This window comes from Mus caroli, unplaced genomic scaffold (assembly GCF_978045245.1).
Source record: "Mus caroli unplaced genomic scaffold, Mus_caroli_1 scaffold_11, whole genome shotgun sequence".
NCBI lineage: Eukaryota > Metazoa > Chordata > Mammalia > Rodentia > Muridae > Mus > Mus caroli.
In genome coordinates, this window is record NW_028227266.1 from 95,262,770 (window position 1) to 95,282,356 (window position 19,587).

The 19,587-nt window shown below is 46.1% G+C and overlaps 1 protein-coding gene across 2 annotated transcripts; it reads right to left on the reverse strand.

Annotated features, from left to right (window-relative positions):
• Positions 1-12,698: 12,698 nt before the first annotated feature.
• Rnf7 (ring finger protein 7) lies at positions 12,699-19,148 on the reverse strand. Of its 2 annotated transcripts, none has more exons than XM_085827924.1 (3): positions 18,926-19,148; positions 15,209-15,256; positions 12,699-13,222 (listed from the first exon to the last, which is right to left on the reverse strand). In XM_085827924.1, exons 1-3 carry the CDS (start codon positions 19,098-19,100, stop codon positions 13,104-13,106), a joined length of 342 nt encoding a protein of 113 aa, XP_085684050.1. In that variant the 5' UTR covers positions 19,101-19,148; the 3' UTR covers positions 12,699-13,103. The 2 variants fall into 2 exon arrangements, with proteins under 2 accessions (XP_085684050.1, XP_085684051.1); XM_085827925.1 differs by having other exon boundaries at positions 18,933-19,138.
• Between the last annotated feature and the right edge of the window lie 439 nt (positions 19,149-19,587).

Below are 19,587 nucleotides of genomic sequence, written 5' to 3' on the forward strand. Positions count from 1 at the left end.
CAGATCAGGGCCCGAGACTGAATAAAAAGAGAAGCTGTGCCGGGCAGCCACAGCAGACACCTGATTCCTACCCGTGGAGTCATGTGACCAGCCACTTCATGTGACCAGCTGTGTCACTGTAGTGCCAGGGAAAGGTTAGTGATTCTCCAAAAAACAGAGTCAATCTGATACAACTCACAGCAGGGGCTTTATTCTATTCAAGCTAGCTCGACACCCTACCCCAACACACTATAGTCACAAAGGATGGTTTTGGTGGGGGTGGGGGAGCTCTGAATATCTATGGAGCAAGGCTTAAGTAAGCAGCAAGCAGGGGTAAGTGTGCAAGCATCTGATTGGAAAGCTCCTGTGGCCTTTAACATAATTGGCTGGTGCTGGGAGTTAGTCATATAAACTTAATTTCTGCTCCCCTCTGCACTGGTGATCGTTAGGCAGGAGGTGGCCTTGTAACCTGGGGGTGTAGGTTTGCTGGGGGAATAACCTGGAGATGCTGGTCTTGTTGAGGGTGCAGCCTAAAAATACTAGTCTTGTTGGGGGTTAGCCTAGAGGCTGGAGCTAGGCTTGGGTTTTGTTCGGGGGCAACTTGGAAACCAATGCGAGATACTAGCCTGTTAGTTTACCCGAGTTCAAACTTAGGTCAGCTTCTCTAAAATGGAGTCTGAACTTAAAAAGATTTGGCATCTCATCATGTGACCAGCTGCCTTCAGGCTCTGAGCTCAAACCAACTCTTCCTTCCTTCCTTCCTTCCTTCCTTCCTTCCTTCCTTCCTTCCTTCCTTCCTTTCTTTCTTTCTTTCTTTCTTTCTTCTTTTTCTTTTTTTGGTTTTGTTTTTGGCTTTTCGAGACAGGGTTTCTCTGTGCAGCCTGGGCTGTCCTGGAATTCACTCTGCAGACCAGGTTGGTCTCCAACCCACAGAGATCCACCTGATGCTGCCTCCCTAGTGCTGGGATTAAAGGCGTGCACCACCACTGCCTCCTTCCTCCCCTCCTCCCTCAACTCTTCCTTTATTAAAACCAACTGACAAATACAAAGAGAACCTAAGGGCGGAGGCTCAGCTGAGTGCTAGGGAGCTTACCAACTTACATGAGGCTCTGGCTAGACCCCAGCACTTCACTAGGGTGGGAGAAACTGAGTGCTAGCTCTGTGTGTTGACCCACACCTATAACCCCAGCACTTGGGAGGCTGACAAGGGGACAGCCTGGGCAGCAGACTCTGAGACTCTGTCCAGATAAATAAATAAACCTAAGACCCAAAAAGTCAAAGGCGCTCTAAGCCTATTGTTAGAGACGCTGGAGTGCAGGAGAAAACCTCAGGCCACACCAACAGTTGTCTCGCTTACGGCCCTGAGACACATTCCCAAAGTCCAATGGCATGAATAAAATATTCTCCCCCAAGAAGAACCTCTTCCATCTCGTATTTCTTGTCCATTTTGATAAGCCTCTGAAAGCGCAGAGCTTCTAATGAGCTCCGCGGAGCTTTCTCAGATTGCCTCCACAGGGGACCCGAACAGGATGAGAAACGCAATTATTTGGATTCAAGTGCTTCCTTGAAGAGTTGAGCATGAAGGCAAATGGAACGCCATTAGCAGTTTCCCACACTCGCCACCCAGAAAACTTAAAAGTGCGTTTGCTGATCACTGTCTTAAGTAAGCCACGTCTAGGTTTAAAAGCATTCTGGCTTACTACTCTTTTTTTTTTTTTCTGTTGTGAGGAATTGAACCTACTTGCTTGCTACACAAGTGCTCGGTCTCCAAGCTTCATGCCCAGCTCCTCAATCTATTTTCTGTAGAGAAAAAAATGCACAGATTTTAAGTGTACAGGACACTGCGTCTGGGCAAATGTCTATACTCACGACTCTGTCACTGAGTGGAGATGGGGTTTCTATCATGTGATGGATGCATCCCCCGGTCTGTTGTCTTTTGTGTTAGCTGTTGTTTGCTCACCCTGTTCCCAGATTCACCTGTATTTTATACCATTCTTTGTTTGTCGTTTGTGCTGTTTCTAGTTTGGGGCTTATTCTAGTTGACAGTCCAAACTAATTAGAGCGGGGCTATCATAATCATGATAAACAAATGGACGGCTGTGAGTGTCCCCTTGAGAGCCTTTTTGTGGCTACCTGTGTTCACTGCTTTTTGGCAAAGGCCTGTGGACAGAATCCTGGGTCACAGAGAACACGTGTACTGAACTACGTGTCCCTTGCATTACTGTATATGTGTAGATTCCTGTCGCAGCACACATGTGGGGGTTAAAGGACAGGCAATGGGAGTTGCCTCTCTTCTCATTATGTGGGTCCTGGGGATCAAACTCAGGATGTCAGGTCTGGCAGCAAATGACCTTTCCTGCTTGCCACGCTATCTCATCAGTCCCTATGTCAAACTTTTCAAAAATACTGCCCCTCTGTTTTCAAAGTGACTACTACACATTCCTTGTACATTATCCAATGCTATTGCCAGTCTTCTATACTTGAGCGTGTGTGTGTGTGTGTGTGTGTGTGTGTGTGTGTGTGTGTATAGGTGGGGGCAGACTGGTGTTTCATTGTAATTTTAAAGATTTTTTTTATGACTTATTTTTAAGTGTTTACCTGCATGTGTGTGTATGTGCACCATGCGCATGCAGTACCCTTGGTGGCCAGAAGAGGGCATCAGATCCCTCAGAACTGGAGTTACACATGGTTGTTATACACCATGTAGCTTCCAGGAACTGAACAGGCTCCTCTGCAAGTAGTAAGTGCTTAGCCATTGAGCCATACTTTATAGTTTCAATTTGATCTTCTGCTGAGAAATATTTGCACCTTTCCATGTTTTCTGTCCTTTTTTGGGGGGGGCGGGGGAGGGGAGGAGGGCAGGGGGGGTGGGATAGGGGTAGGTCTCAGTGTATAGCCCTGGAGAACTCACTATATAAAGCAGGCTGGTCCTAGACTCTTAGCGATCCACCTGCCTCTGCTGGGCTTAAAGCCTGCGCCACCATGCCCAGTTACACATTCCTTTACTGTAGAGTTGTTCCAGGCATGGCATTTTATTCAAGGGTTATCCAAGTTCATACTGTAAGACACATTATAAAGGGATACTCATTCTTTTTTCTTTACAAGCCAGTGTATCCAGAGCTTAAAGACGCTGTTTCAGAGAAAAATCATCTTCCCAATTCTGAGTCAATGAAAACAGACCACAAGGCAACGCCAGCAGAGCATTAGTGATTGTTAACTGGTTTTGACTGTTGTCTGTGTATTGGGAAGCTTGCTCGGGGCTTCAATAGCCACATGTCCAGTCCAAAACCCACAACTTAACAGTTAGTGCTAATTATGGCAGTTAAGCCATGGATCATCTACATCCATCCCTAGTTGCTCTCCCCTTGATCCCCACCCCCCAGTCTTCTGGGTTTTCCCCTATTGAGGAAACTGAAACAAAACAGAAACCAGAAAGGAAACAAAGCAACCCCATCTCTGGAGACAGGTGTAGCTGTGGATGTCTATAATATCCCAACATTTGGGAAGGCAGGAGGATCGGGAGTTCAAGGTCATCTTTGAGGACATAGTAAGTTCCAGGCCATCCTGGGCTTCCAGAAACATGGTCTCTAGCAAACAAACAACAAACAAACAAACAAACCCACCAAAAAGTAAAAAACAAAACAAAACAGAAACCCAGAAAGCACAGGGCTAAGGGCTCAGCAGATAAAATCTCCTGCCACCAAAGCCTGTTGTTGATCTGACTTCCAGCCTAGAACCTGGGTCAGGTGGGGCATCTAAAAGCCTGGCACTCCTAGAGCCAGGGGGCAGCAGGGACAAGAAGCTAGCCTGGGGCAGTCAGCAGGGCAGAAGCAAGAAACCTCGTCTTAGCAATAAAGTGGAAGATAAAAACCAGCTCCAGAAAGATGTCCCTGACCTGTGCGCGCACTCGGTGGCAGTCATGCCCAGCCTCACTCACATAAAAACGATAATTAAAAGACGTATCTATGCATATGTAGTGTGTGTTTGTGTGTGCGTATGAATACACGTGCCTGTAGAGACCAGAAGGGCCAGGTTCTCCCTGGAGCTGGAGCTCTGGGTGGTTGTGAACCTCTTGATGTGTGGGTGCTGGGAATTGAACTCAGGTCCTCTAGAATACATATTGGTTAAGAGCAATACATGATCTTAACAGTGAGATATGCCTACAGCCCTCCCCCTAAATTATTATTATTGTTATCTTTATTATTCAAGATCTCTCTATGTAGTCCTGGCTGTCATGGAACTTGCTATATAGACCAGGCTGGGATGGAACTCACAGAGATCCTCCAGCTTCTGCCTCCCAAGTGCTAGAATTAAAGGTGTGCACCATCATACCTGGCTAAAAATAGATCTTAGCAAAACAAAATCTCCATTTCTGGTATCCTCTACATCCCGAAGCAGCAGTGTGACATTTTCTGGCCAATCAGGTAGACTCAAGATGCTAAAGGAGGCTCCCACCCACCCTATCCAAGTCAAAGTCTGAGCAAAGAAAAAGTTCTTGTGCCCCTTCCCACCCCAGCCCACCCCCATCTTCCCCAAGACAGAGAATGAAGGTCTGTTCAGGAATGGCATCACCTCAGAGCCAGGAGAGAGGACCTGGAGAATAAGGCCTCATGCTCACCAGACCCAGCCAGGAAACTGGGAGCCTGGTTCAGGATGGCACTGCTGACCTGCCAGAGAAACTCTGGACTTCCCATGCCGGACTCCTCATTGTTTGGGACAATAAAGCCGCATCTGTGGCAATGGAGTTCGTTTTCTGAGACTTGCTGCCAAGTGTGTGTCAGCTGATTAACTCGTGTTTGAATGATGCCATGGGGTCAGCCGCTTCCATCACGCCTGGCCATCCTCTCTATTCAGCCTGGTTTATCAAGGACACGCTGACTTTAAAGGAACTCGTGGGACAATCACACTTAAACAGGGGCAGAAAACCTTTCAGTGAGTTTGCTTAGGAAGCAAATTAAAAATGGTGATGTTAGGATAACCTACTTTATTAGTATTTTAGCATTTATGAAAAAATGTACCAGATATTTTAATGTAACTAGTTAGTTATGAGACAGGGCCTTGTTATGTAGCCTGGAACATGGTACATATACCAAGCTGGCTTTGAGTTTCTGACAAGCCTCCTGTCTCAGTCCTGGCCTCTTGGTTCCCAGGGTCATGTCACTAAAAGGTGGCACGGACCTTCAGGAGGTAGGGCCTTCTGGAAGTTTCTTAGATCACTAGGGACCTGGTCCTTTGTTGTCTCCTTCTGATTATTATTATTTTTTTTTTAAAGATTTATTTATTTATTATATGTAAGTACACTGTAGCTGTCTTCAGACACTCCAGAAGAGGGCGCCAGATCTCGTTGTGGATGGTTGTGAGCCACCATGTGGTTGCTGGGATTTGAACTCTGGACCTTTGGAAGAGCAGTCGGGTGCTCTTACCCACTGAGCCATCTCACCAGCCCTCCTTCTGATTATTGTCTCTGTGCCCTGACCAGAAATCCAGAGTGATTGTCCACTCTTAGAACTGTGAGCTAAGTAACTTTTTCTTTCCTCTTGAATTTTTTATTAGTGTGCGTGAACATCCTGTAGTGTGTGTTTGGAGATCAGATGACAAGCTGCCGGAGTCTGCTCTCCTACTCGTAGGAAGCATGGGGAGGTGGGCAGGGAAAGGCAAGTGAACTCAGGTCACTAGGCCTGGTGGCATGTGCCTTTACCAAACGAGCCATCCCACAGGCCTGCATTTTTCTCCTTTTCTGTTAACCATCTCTTTTTTTTTTTTTTTTTTTTTTTTTTTTTGGTTTTTCGAGACAGGGTTTCTCTGTGTAGTCCTGGCTGTCCTGGCACTCACTCTGTAGACCAGGCTGGCCTCCAACTCAGAAATCCGCCTGCCTCTGCCTCCCGAGTGCTGGGATTAAAGGCGTGCGCCACCACGCCCGGCTGTTAACCATCTCTTATGCTTTATCATAACACAGAGCTGACCGGTACTTCTGGCATAGAGCACATGGAAGCTACGGATACTGGCTGCTGAAAAAAACATGATATATAACATGATATCTAGCTCTAAAAATTCATCTATGAATGAAATCTGTGGGTGCTGTCTGTCTTCCTATGTACCCTAATCTCAAATTCCTGCTATCTCAGCTTGAACTATGCAGAACAAACTTCGCCAGGTTATTTCCAAAGAACACATTCAGTGTCCAGAGAGGGCCTCCCTGCTCCCTGAGACAATGGGGCCCAGTGGGAAGGTGCATGTGTCCTAAAGTCAGACTGCTTACACACACACACACACACACACACACACACACACACACACACACACACACAGAGCAGTCCTCCAGCCCAGGCTCTGTGGGCCGAGGTGGGGGCTGGCCACCTCGGGATGCTATAGCAAATGCCCACAGGCTGGGTGGCATTTTTATCTTCAATGGCATGTTTATCTTCTCGCTGTTCTGGAGACTAGCAAGCCGAAAGTCAGTGTAGGGCAGGTGGGTGAGGATCCGCTACATAAGCCACAAGCTACTTCTCAGGGACCTCCTGTGGCTGTCTGGCCTGCGTACACAGGCAAATATTTTTCTCTTCTTAAGACTCTGAACTCCCCCCGTTCTTACCACCCTGCGTTAGAGCTCAATGTGCGAATCCATCCGTATTGCAACTGTCTGAAACAAGTCAGGGCTTTCCACTTTCATCGGTTTTTAATTTTGTTTGTTGTGTGTGGCTGGCACATACGTGGGGACCAGGGTACACCTGTGGGAGTCACCCCTCTCCTTTATGTGGGTCCCAGGAATGAACTCAGATTGCCACTGGCAGACTTGATAACAGGGGCCTTTATCTGCTGAGCCATCTCTTTGGCCTCTTGCTTTGGTTTTGAGACAAGGTCTCACTATATAGCCCACTATATAGCCCACGCTGTTCTGAAAGCAGTGACAGTCTTCATGCCTCAGCCTCCTGCACTCTCACTTCTGAACAATCACCCACCACTCTTGGTGCTTCGGTAAAAATACAGAAAAGCTGAGTACAAACAAATCCATGTGCAGGCCAGGCTGGGCCAGAGATGGGCTCTGAGGCAAGGCAAGGCCAGGCCAGGCCAGAGGTGGGCTCTGGCACCCGTCCTCCTGTGTCTGGAAATGGTGTCTCGTTCACCTGAGCCTGGAGCAGGCAAGGCTGGCTGACTCCCCCTGCCTCTGCAGCCCTGAAGTCAGTGCAGGCAACCATATGGGTTATCTGGGCTCTGGAGCTCAAACTCAGCTCCCTATACCTGCTAGGCAAGCACTTTACCAACCGAGCCCCGCCCCAGGCCTAAGAGGGCTTCACATGCAACAAAGTGAGTTACTGTGTAAAACTCCTATGTTTGATAATTGTTGCCTGTATTTTATTGAGTCACCTTCTCCAGCCACCTCAGCTTTGTCCGTACCCCACCCCTTCCTCCTCATCCTCCTTTTCTGTTTTTGTTACTCTGTATATAGCTCAGGCTAGCTTGGAACTGTTGAATCTAGCCTAGCCTTAACTGGTAGCAACCCTTTTGTCTCACTCTCCTGTGTGATGGGATTCCAGGTATGAACTGCCACACCTGGTTTAGGAACAGTTTTTCTTAACACACACACACACACACACAAACAAACACACGCACACTAGTTGTATATACTGTAAGAAAATGGTATTTCAGCCGGGCATGGTGGTGCGTGCCTTTAATCCCAGCACTCGGGAGGCAGAGGCAGGGAGATTTCTGAGTTCGAGGCCAGCCTGGTCTACAAAGTGAGTGCCAGGACAGCCAGGGCTACACAGAGAAACCCTGTCTCGAAAAACCAAAAAAAAAAAAAAAAAAAAAAAAAAGAAAAGAAAATGGTATTTCAGTTCCCAGACTTGATGTCAGCAAACCTTACTTTACAACTGTGTGTTTCAAAGTCAGTACTCCATAACATACCCTGCGCCATCTGAAGACAAAATACTTTTTAAACATTCTATTAGTACGGTACAGCCTCATAGGTAGTAGGCATGCAATAAATAACACATTACTCTAAGAGTAGAAGAGGTAGAGTTAATGTCAGCAGTTACAGCACAGAGGGTCCAAGAGTCACAAGTTTCTGACCTGGATCTTGGCATGGAGCTCTTGAGATGTAATGGCCATGAAAAGCTTAGGCCCAGGCAATGTAGTACAGGACTTTAATCCCGGGAGACAGGCAAGGAGATCGCTGGTTTCAAGGTCAGCCTGGGGCAATGCAAATCCCAGATCCCAAGAAGGTGGTACAGGTAATCTTTAATCTGGGCCACACCTTCTGCTCAAGGCCTACATAAGGACATTGGAAGAAGGAAGATTCACTCTTCAACTACCTGTACTTGCCAGCACATCTGTTCAAACCTACTTCTACAGAAGACCAGCTGAAACAATTAGCCTGGTGGGACTGAGCAACTGTTAGATTCCTGGACTTCCCATTCACAGCTGACCATTGTTGGGTTAGCTGGACTACAGACTAAGTCATCACAATACATTCCCTCAGTATAGAGAGACATTCCATCAGTTCTGTGATTCTGGAGAACCCTGACTGACACAGCCAGCATCCACTGCCTGCATTCTACAGACATCCTGAGAAACGAGAGAACTGCTGTAGGCTGTTCTAAACTCAAGGCTCAGCCTCACCGATGACCTTTAAGAAGCCAGTTCCAGATGTTTCTGCTGTCACACACCTTGGTGAGTCCTAGCTGAGCCTACAACCATTTCTACCTAGGCCAGAGGGTTGGCCTAGCAGAGAGTGCAAACACAACTCTCCACTTGTGTGAGGTGTGTGTGCCTGGGGGAAGCCTCCTTGGTCCAGCTCACAGAGTGAGCTGGCTGGAAGACATAACCTTGTGCTGCCCTGCCCCTCGGGTACTGCCACTATTAATAAAAGGCTGCTTTTCTCACCTGATCCCTTCTTGCCTACTTCTCTAGTATGGGCCAAGCTGGTAACAGAAAGTGGCATTGAAGGCAGAAATGACAGTAGCAGTCAGAAAGGGAAGGTGCACGTGGGGAGGCCACACCCCAGGCTGAAGGACAGATGAGGAGCCACTGAAGGGAAACTGCAGGTTCTGGTTGCTTTAAGAGCTCCAGAGAGCTTCAAGCCTTCAGGGCAAAGGGACAGTTGACACATAGGAGCTACAAATCTGGGGCTGTCAAAGTGTTCAGATGCTGAGCAATCTTGGTACCTCGACCTACCTGGAAGTGACAATGCCAGCTAGTGCCAAGGGCTAAGGAGTCTCAACTTACCTGGCACACACAAGCGCTACAGACACTTGGGGTTCTAGGAGAGGCCTCCTTGAGTTGTGACACAGAGGGCACTGCCTGCCACTGCTCTCACACACCAGCACTTGAGGCTTCTTGCCCACTGTGCTGGCGATCCAGACACCTCAGACAGCAGAAGGGCAGTATGCATGCTAGGATAAACTGGATAACAGTGCAACACTTGGAAAGTGGAGACAGGAGGACAGAAAGTTCAAGGCCAGCTTGGGGTACACAGGACCCTGTCTCAAACAGATAAGGTTGAGGTTCTACAATGATGGAAAGACTAATATCTAAACTTTTCTTTTTCCTGATAGGGCTTCTCTGTGTAGCCCTGGCTGTCCTGGAACTCCCTCAGTAGACCAGGATGACTTCAAACTCACACATCCTCCTGCCTCTGCTTTGTGTGCCATCACATCTGGCCTGTAAACCTTCAACATTTATTAAGCCTTTTCTTAATATAAATCTGAAAATCATGTTACTTATTTGGGAGGTAGTTAAGGCCTCCTTGCATGTTACACCCATAGTTTACTTTTTCCTCTGCCTTTTTTTTTTTTTAACTGAGAACAGTTAGGAGGGCTTTATTCCACAGAACACACTTGTACTAAAGCTTTCACTGATGCCAAAGATCAGCAGCCCTTGCCAGCACCAGACTCCTTAGTTTACTTATTAGTACACATTACCCTGTGATGTTTATTCTGTCAACCTGACAGCTTCTAGAGTCACCTAGGAGCCACACTTTGGGACTCACCTGAGTGGGAAGTTTCTAGTTGGGGCTGAGATGGAAGCACCCACCCTAACTGTGGCAGCATCGTCATCCCACGTGCTGGGGCTCTGTCCTGAACACAAAGCAGAAAACAATCTGAGTAACAGCATCCATCTGCTGCCTGCCATGACAAACTCTCTCCTCAGACAGGAAAGTAACAGTCCTGGGCTCTCAAACAATCCAGTGATGCTGGAATACCACACGTGGAACCTGAGGCACAGAGAGGAGAGGTGACAACAGCTCCCCCCCCCAACTCCCAGCTATTATTAAAAATATCAAACTATAGACGTATCTTTTCCCTGGGGGACATACTTTGCTGTGCAGATCCTAGCCACAAGAGAAAGGATGACATAAAGGTGGTATGGTGGGTGTGGTGATACAAGGCTTCAAGAAGGATCAAGAGGTTGGGGCCAGTGTGAGCTACAGACCATGTAAAAGTGCTGGAGTAACTTCATGCAAAGATCGAACATTTTCAGAGTTTTGGCACACCATTAAAATGTTTAGTACAGAGGAGTTTAGAATACAAACATTTTGACTTTAAGTACTACGTACATTCTTTAGATCCAAATCTGTAACCTTTCCCATGGTTTAACAAGCTCTCTCTATAAGCCATGGTTGTGATCCATCCCCGCCCCCCCCCCCCCCACTATGTCTCAGCCTCCCAAGTGCTATTTTTCACAGGACAATATTTGGCTCTACAAAGCCGTCTATAGGGGAGTACAGTCACTTGAGCAAAGGCAGTAAGTGTTCAATCCCCAGCACATAGAGAATCTTACCTTTTAAGGAAATTGATTCCTTTGCAGTTCTGGTGCCTCTAAGAGGCGGTGGCAGTGACATAATGAACAGCCCTCTGTCAGTCACTTAAAATTGCTGTTCCAAGGAAACCAGTCCTGCCTCCCAAAATAAGTTTTAAAAGTGTGAACTCAGCAGGGCAGTGGTGACACACGCCTTTAATCCCAGCACTTGGGAGGCAGAGGCAGGTGGATTTCTGAGTTCAAGGCCAGCCTGGTCTATAGAGTTGAGTTCCAGGACAGCCAGGGCTACACAGAGAAACCCAGTCTTCAAACAAAAACATAAGTGTGACCTTTTTGAATTGGATGGTGGGGAGAGCTGGGGGTGGGGGAGCTTATGAGGTGGTGGGTACCACGTGACACACAGGAGTTCACTTCACACAGCAGGGAATTGCTCATGACAGACGGAAGCACTGAACTGCTCTTTATATATTTTATAGTTTTAAGATAATAATTACTAATATGTAACTACAGGCATTAAATATCATTTAATTACTCGGAGAGAAACCCTGCTTAACAGTTCTGGAACCCACAACTAAGGCGCCTCCTGCATGTTTTTGTCCTGGTAAGAGAGTATGTACGGAACTCAGGGATCGCTGTGCAGATGAGGGCTGTCATGCCAGCAAGGGGGGCAGGGAACAGAACTAAGCTTGTTTCACTCCCCCGCCCCCCTCTACCCTCAGATCCTGACCTGTAGCATAAACAGGGCTTTGTTATGAGTTTCACTGGGTGGAACCCTCCAGAATCCACTTATGAACTGTCAAAGTCACCTATGAACACGATGGGGGACTACTTCTCTTTACAGCGAAGCTAAACACCTGGTTCACACTCTATGAATAGTTAATTACACAATGACAGGCACATTCAAATAACCGAAGACATCTGTATACTTTAGTACCTAGAAAATATTTATCTGAATGCCTTTAGTGGGTCTGACAGAAGCAAAAATCCTAGAGAAACCAGATTAACAACAAGAGCATAGCCGACAAGGCAGCATAGCCAGCACCTGTGATTGCAGTGCTTGGGAGGCTGGACTGAGGCCCAAGGCCAATCTCCATTCGAGTTTAGTCCAGCCAGGGCAGTGAGGCCCGGTCTCAAACCCTCCATAATTCTCAATTTGATTCCAAACACACAGGATTTTTAGAGTATTTGTCCCATGTATGTGTATCTCCATGTTTATATGGGCACTCTGTACATGTAACGCCCACAGAAACCCAGAAGAGGATATTGGATTCCTTGGAACTGGAGTTACATAGTTGTGAGTGGCAACGAGGGTGATAGAAAATCTGGGTCCTTTCCAAGAGTAGCAAGTGCTTTTAAACTGCCAAGCCATCTTCCCATCCCTGATTTTCTTCAGGGTTGGGCTGCCACGCCCAGCTCTCTCACATGAGTTCTAGGGACTGGAAGTCTGGTCCTCTGACTCACATAGTACTTTACACACTGAGATATCTTCCCAGCCCTACTGGAAGAGTCTGATAAAATTTTTGTATGTTTCCAAGCAATTTTTACTGCCAAATAAAGAGTATATTAATTTTTCAAATTATTTAATTGATGAATTAGTTTAATAAGTTTAATAAGAGTATATATATCAAACTTTAATAACTCAAAGCACAATATTTTATTTATTAAAACATTGCATAATGAACTTGAGTGTTATACTAGTAAGCATTTTCCTACTAATATTTTGACTAAAACATACAACACAACCTTCGCAAAAACAGAAAACAGTTCTTTAGAACTAAGTGGTTGAACAGTCCAGGCTTCCTGGCCAAGTCAAAGATGGAGAAGTCAGGAGACAAAGCCGTTTACCTGACAGTTACACCGTATTTACCCTCTTCACTGAGTGTAGGTTAAAATCCTCATTCACAGCAAATGAAGACAGCATGGGTGGCCTCTCTCCCAACACAAAAAAGGATTAGGAGGAGTCGGCTTTTCAATGCATTTTATTTGTTACTGTAACATTCGTCTATTTTTTAACCCTCAACATAAACACAAACAATGTTCTTCTGTGAACACAATGTTCCCACAGTCGTGGGTACTGACAGATAAACAAAGATCATTTTCTGGTGTTCTCGCTCTTCTATGCATACGTATCACACACACACACCACAGAGGTAGGAAAGGCCATTTTTAACAAATTATCTTAATTGTAGAGAATTTCCCAAAACTAAACAGACAAATTAATAAAGCACGCCTTTGGTGAGTCTCAAAGGCGCACAGCATCCTCTCTCTCAAAGATGAATCCCCTGCAGTGTTTAGTCTTTGTCCAGTAACTCGATGGCAAGGTTGTCCAGGGTCAGCAACCACACCAGGAGCGCCTGGGCCACCTCTCATTTGCCGATTCTTTGGACCACCCAGTCCTGCTGGCACAGAGGGCAGCGATTGTTCTGTTTCACCCACAGGGACATGCAGCAGTTGTGGAAGGAATGGTTACACTCTCCCCAGACCACTGCAAAAGAAAGAACAGCTGAGTGGGTGGCTGGGCCTGTGATCTGAGCACCACTTGTTACAAAGCAAGGTCTGTCTTAAAATCAGACAATGAGACAAGTGTACCGACAAATCAGCTGACATGACACAGTTAACTTAAGTAGCTAAGTTCAGGGGACAGGAAGTCAGGAAGGGGCACATGGAGGGGTGGGCAAAATCAACATATATTATATAATTATATGTTTATATGAAATTATCAAAACAAAAATTGTAAATATTCTAAAATTTTAAATTACTAAGTTCTAAATTATAGTTTGAAAACTAAGAAAAGTCATGACTCCTTATTCTGAGAAAAGTTGGGTAAGTGATCAAAACATGTTTTTTTCCTATTTACAAAAATATTTAATGTGCCACTGTGTTTTGGGGGTGAAGCCACAACCCTAGATCCTAAATAGCTCCACTGTCTTAAATTAGGAGATTAAAGGGACCTGAACCTGCTAGAATCCCAGACCCCCTCAGTCATGGGGCAGGCATCCTTGGGGATCTTCTGTGCTTTTATTGAAAAACATCCTTCCTGGTTTTCATTTACCAAGATAGAATGTTTTACAACTTAGAAACAGATGGTGGGCAGGACCATCAGCAGCTGTATACCCAGGGAGCTGCTTTTCTACAAGTGAGGAGTCATGCTAAGCCACCCAGCGTGGTGTGCGCACACCCTGCGGTCCCAGAACACTGAAAGACCAGCCTTGTCCACAGAGTCAGGGCCACACAGTGAGACCAAAACCCAAAACCAGGTAATCATACCAAAAGCCACCATGCCAGCAAGCGGTGTAGCACTTCATTTCACAGTCAGATTTGCAGAGTGGCTGGAGAGAGGCATCTCTCTGAGCAGAGGTCTTTGCTGTATAGCCCAGGCTCCCTAGAACTCACTGCCGAGGCCATGGTAATCACCCTGCCTGAGCCTTGCAGGGAGCTGGGATTACAGATGCAAGCCACCAGGATCAGGTCTTGAAATGTTCCTTCTTTCCCTCCCTCTGTCCTCCTACTTCCTCCTTTTCTTGTGTGTTTGAGACAGGGTTTCACTGCACAGCTGACTGGCTGAATTTGTTATGACAGACCAGGCTAGTGTTCAACTTGCAGTGATGCTTCTGGCTCTGCTGGAATACAGGTATGTGGCACCAGTCCTGGTTTGGCAGTTTTCTTAACAGGAGATAGTATTTCTTTTTGCTTAGCAAAACCATTTATTATGGACAGTGGTGGCGCACGCCTTTGATCCCAGCACTTGGGAGGCAGAGGCAGGCAGATTTCTGAATTCAAGGCCAGCCAGGGCTATACAGAGAAACCCCGTCTTGAAAAACCAAAAATAAAAAAAATAAAAATAAAAAATAATCATTATGACCATAAACAAAATATATAGCCAAGTCTTAATTAAAATAATAAAAGAATTTGCAAATCTATTTTATTAAGGTCTTTTGAGAACTAAAACATTTTATTATTTATTAAAAAGATGTTTTACCATGAGTCTTCTGTTAGAAGACTCCCTTTTAGTTTTAATCCTGATTTTGTTTTTAAAACTATTTTTATAATTGTGTGTATAGGATGGGAGGGAGGGGAGATGCATGCCACAGCTTCATGTGCAGGTCAGGGTTATCTCTCTCTCTCTATCTTAAATGGGTTCCAGAGATCAAATTTAGTTCACCAGGCTTGAGAGGCAAGTACTTTTGCCTACTGAGCCATCTCCCCAGCCCCTAACATTTTATATTCATAATTAATCACTGCTTTATGGTTTATTTTTTTATGTACTGATAAACCTCCACCCCACCCCACCCCCAAAACAGGTCCCAATACACAGCAAAAGCTGGTCTCAACCTTGCTACTTCTGGATTTACAGACCTGGGTTACCACAGCGAGTTTAATAAAGCCAATTTTAATTGGAAATTCAAACATTCCCACAGAGACAGAAGAAAAACCTTGAGTTGCAAAGGCAGGAGAAAGAATGACCACGTACCGACACAGTCCTCTTGCTTGTTTTCAGCTTGACATCGAAGACAGGCATCTGAAAGTAAACAAAGCCAATCTTATCTCAAGTTCAGGAGGCAACACTGGAAACCCAGACCTTCAAAGCCAAATAAAAGCCCCGAGGATCAGAGATGAAGAGAAGTCTTATAATATTAATTTCTCATCTAAAAACAACTCTTTAAAGAGAAATAAAATAAATGGCATTCTACTAACTCACCAATGTTTTTTGCAAGGGCTAATGATGATTTTACAAGTTCTTATGACAAAATAGCTTGCCAACTGCACTAGAAGTCACCCAAGACAGAGATGCCAAAAAGGTTATTGTAAGCCAACCGCTTGCTCACACACATGGACCAACGTCAGGGGTATTTACTTTCAAGACACCACTATAAGTAAGCCATAGCGCTATGTTGATTATTTGATTATATACACACAGTATCTAGAAGAATACTACAGGAACTACTAAAGGTCTTGTTTTACAGGGCCTCATGTAGCCCAGCTATCCTCTAACCTGAACTGCCACACTTGGATGATCAACCTTAAAATTCTGCCTCTACCTTCTTCTTCCTTCTTCAAAGTTTGGGAATCACAGGCACATGCCCCAGTCCTGTTTAGTAATCAAATTTCCAAATATACTCCCTTAATTTTTAAGCTATGTGACTCTACTTGAAAGTTAAAGGCTTTTTCTAATTGTTTTCATAAGCAAAATTCCTTTCCTTTGTTTTTGAGACTGGGTTTCATGTTGTTCAGGCTGGCCTCAAACTATATAGTCTAGGATGACTTGAACCCCTCCCTAGTCCTCAATGCAGTCACTCAGCACTGACAAAGTACTTGAACAAATTACTTAGGAGTAAATACTAAGAACGGGAACGTAAGGAGTTCTAAATTTCTAAATTTAGTAGTTTATAAAATTCAATCAGTGCTATGCTTGAGGAGCCAATGAAATAAATTCATTCTTTAACTGTATTAGTAGTCCAAATTAGCTCAAATCAACAGAAAAGGCTTTGTTTTTAATTATTTCATGGGTCTCAGTGTGGTTCTGTACATGTGCATGCAGGTGCCCTTGCAGGTCAGAGGTGCTGGGGACCCCTGGAGCTAGAGCTTAGGCAGTTTGTGAGTTACATTAGTGGTAGGTTTTGATTCCAGGTCCTCTGCAAGAGCAGTATGTGACCTTAACACAGTCTCATCTCTCCAGACCCAGAAAGAGAAAAAGAGGCTGGAGAAGAAACTATGAATGTGGTGATTCAAGGTCCCCATCAGTGAGCTAAGGAGGCTGAGGCAGTAGGCCTGGTGTGAGGTCAGGACAACTCCTTCCCTTTACATTCTTTATGCCCGTTGGTGTTCTGACTGCACGTGTGTGTGTGTGTGTGTGTGTGTGTGTGTGTGTGTGTGTCAGATCCCCTGAAACTGGAATTAGAGAGCTGTGAGCTGCCATGTGGATGTTAGGAAATTGAACCTGGGTCCTTTGGAAGAACAACCAGTGCTCTTAACCTCTGAGCCATCTCTCTAGCCCCAGAACTAGTCTCCCTGCACCCCTCCACTGTGTTGCTAACTAGTGATTTGTCCAAAAGGAAAAAAATAAAAAAGAATTCTGTAAAAATAGCAACTGTGGAGCTGAAGACTGCTTCCTCTCCTTGCTCTGGTCAAGCGCAGGCATTTGTTTCTTTCCACACACTATTACCTTCAAACAAAACCCCACAGCCATCCTGACCTCGTCTATATAGATGTAAAACTGCCTCCTCGGGCTTTATCCATAGTTACTAAACATCCACTCTTCTAGGATTTAAGCCTTGGAATGACAAAACAGCCAAGGCTGTCCCCCATGGAGCTCACTAGGTAATGGAGAAGAGAGGCAAGCAAACCACCCGGTATGCTGATGATACCCGCGGCTGTTCTAGCTCTGGTGGTCCAGCCACAACCTTTTTAATAAGTAGGAAATCAAAGCTCCAAACAGCCGGTGTGCAATCTCTTAAGTTATCACAACCAGGCACTCTACTCTGCCTGTACAGGGTATAGGTGGAACCCAAGGGAGATTACCCACACTGCAACTGGGTGACAGGCCAACTTTGGAATAAGAAGGCAAATAAATAACTTTAAGATTATGAAAAGTCAGGGCCAGAGAGATGGCTCAGTGTAAGAACTCTCAAACAGGATGCAAGTTTAGTCCCAGTGCCCAGCCCAGGGAGCTCACAACTGCCCTAACTCTAGCTCCAGAGGGATCCACAGGCACTTACATACATATGTTCATACCCTCCATACATGTACATTAATTAAACTAAAATTTAACAATGTTAGGGGTGGGGTAGGTTGAGACAGGTTCTCTACATAAACCTGGATGGCCGTCTTAGAGCTCATTAAGTAGACCAGGTTGGCCTTGAAATCAGAGATCCATCTGCGTCTGCCTCCCAAGTGCTGGGATTAAAAGGTGTGTGCCACCACTGCCCAGAATTAAAAAAACAAACAAACTTAACTATATATATTTAAAAGCCAATCTCAGTCGGGTGTGGTGGTGCACGCCTTTAATCCCAGCACTTGGGAGGCAGAGGCAGGTGGATTTCTGAGTTCAAGGCCAGCCTGGTCTACAAAGTGAGTTCAGGACAGCCAGGGCTACACAGAGAAACCTTGTCTCGAAAAACCAAAAAAAAAAAAAAAGATTTATTCATTATTTGTTTTTAAGATGGGGTCCCACTACTTAGCCTCGGTTGTGTAGACCAGTCTGGCCTCTGACCCACAGAGATCTGTTTATCTTTGCTTCTCAAGTACTAAGTTTAAAGATACCACCACACCTGGCCAGAATAAAATTTCTAAGCAAAGCTTGTGCTGCCTCAGCCTCCCGAGTGCTGGTATTTCAGACATTCGCAACCACACGCAACCCTAAAATGGAAATCACTGCCCAGCTCCTAAGCAAGGGCGAGGGGTGGAACAGCTGGATTTTAGTGTTTTAGTCAAATCAGATTCTACATAGAAACTAGTGTCTGGGTCTACAATTAAATGTAAAAAGTATTTGGGAGCCCCGTTGAAGCAAGTCCAAAGACAAAGAATAGACTGTGGAATCTCTTGATGCTACGTTTAAAGTCTCAATGCCAAAAAACGCGCACATTTTCAAACTGCAGAAATCTATTTCAACTACTCCCCAGTCGCCTTGTAAAGCAACCTCACAGTAATCTAAAATTTTATGTTTTTGTTACCTGCATCTGGGTTTGCATACCAAATGTGCCTAATGCCCTCACGGGCCATAATGGGGTGCTGGAGCTTTTGGAACAGGAGTTGCCATGTGGGTGTGGAAAATCGAACCCGGGTTCTCTGTTAAGAGTAAGCTTGTGCTCTTAACTGTGGAAACATCTCTCCAGTCACTGAGCCTCATTTCGGTTATGAGACAGAATCCGTATAGTGGCGCAGGCTCGCAATTTCCAGTTTTTGGGAAGTGCGGCCTCCTGGGTTCAAAGCCAACCTCGGCGAAATGGGCAAACTCTAATCCTGAGGAACGTGAGAGCATCTCAAAGACATTAAACATCCCAATCCTCAGATCCACGCGAGGGATCCGCTGGGAGATTTGCTGGCCGCTGGGCCGGAGGTTCCCCTCGGGTATCCCGGTCACGCCCACCCCCCGGCAGGAACCATCCCGTGTCTGGCGGCCCGGCCCGGCCCAGCACTCGCCGGCTCGACCCGCCCAGCTCGCGGTCCCGGCTTCGCCTGCATCGCTTACCCATCACCTGGACTCTGCAGATGGCACAGGTATCGCACTCAACGTCCCAGCTCCACATGGCTACCGCGTTCCACTTCTTGAGGGAGAACATCTTGTCGCCTCCCGACTTGGAACCTGCGCTCCCGGAGTGCGAAGAAAGGACGCAGGGTTCCTCGCCGTCCTCCACGTCGGCCATGGCGGCGGCGCAGAACGGCGACGCGGACGTTGGGCGTGGAGGCGGGAAGTACGGTGGCTCAGCGGGGCCACAACACAAGCCACGGAGCCTCCCGCAGGCACGGGCGGGCGGGCGGGCGGGCGGGCGGAGCCAGGCGGCGCTGATTGGATGGCGTGAGCCAGTGACGTCACGAGGGGCTGGACAAGGCCTGCACAGATAACCTGGCGCTTGCTTTAGTGGCCACAGGCCAGTTACTGTAGGGCAGGCTGGGGTCAGTAAGCGAGCCTTGTCTGGAGTTCCATTGTATTAAACTCCGGGGAGTCTCAGAAATCAAAACGTCCCTGTCTTCATTTGTCTCTTTTCTCCCAAATGTAAACTATCCGAGTAGGGACAGAATTCTCATCACTGTAACCTCCGTATTTTACAAAATGGTTGGCCTTGAATTCAGAGATTTATTTATTTTTGGTTTTTCGAGACAGGGTTTCTCTGTATAGCCCAGGCTGTCCTG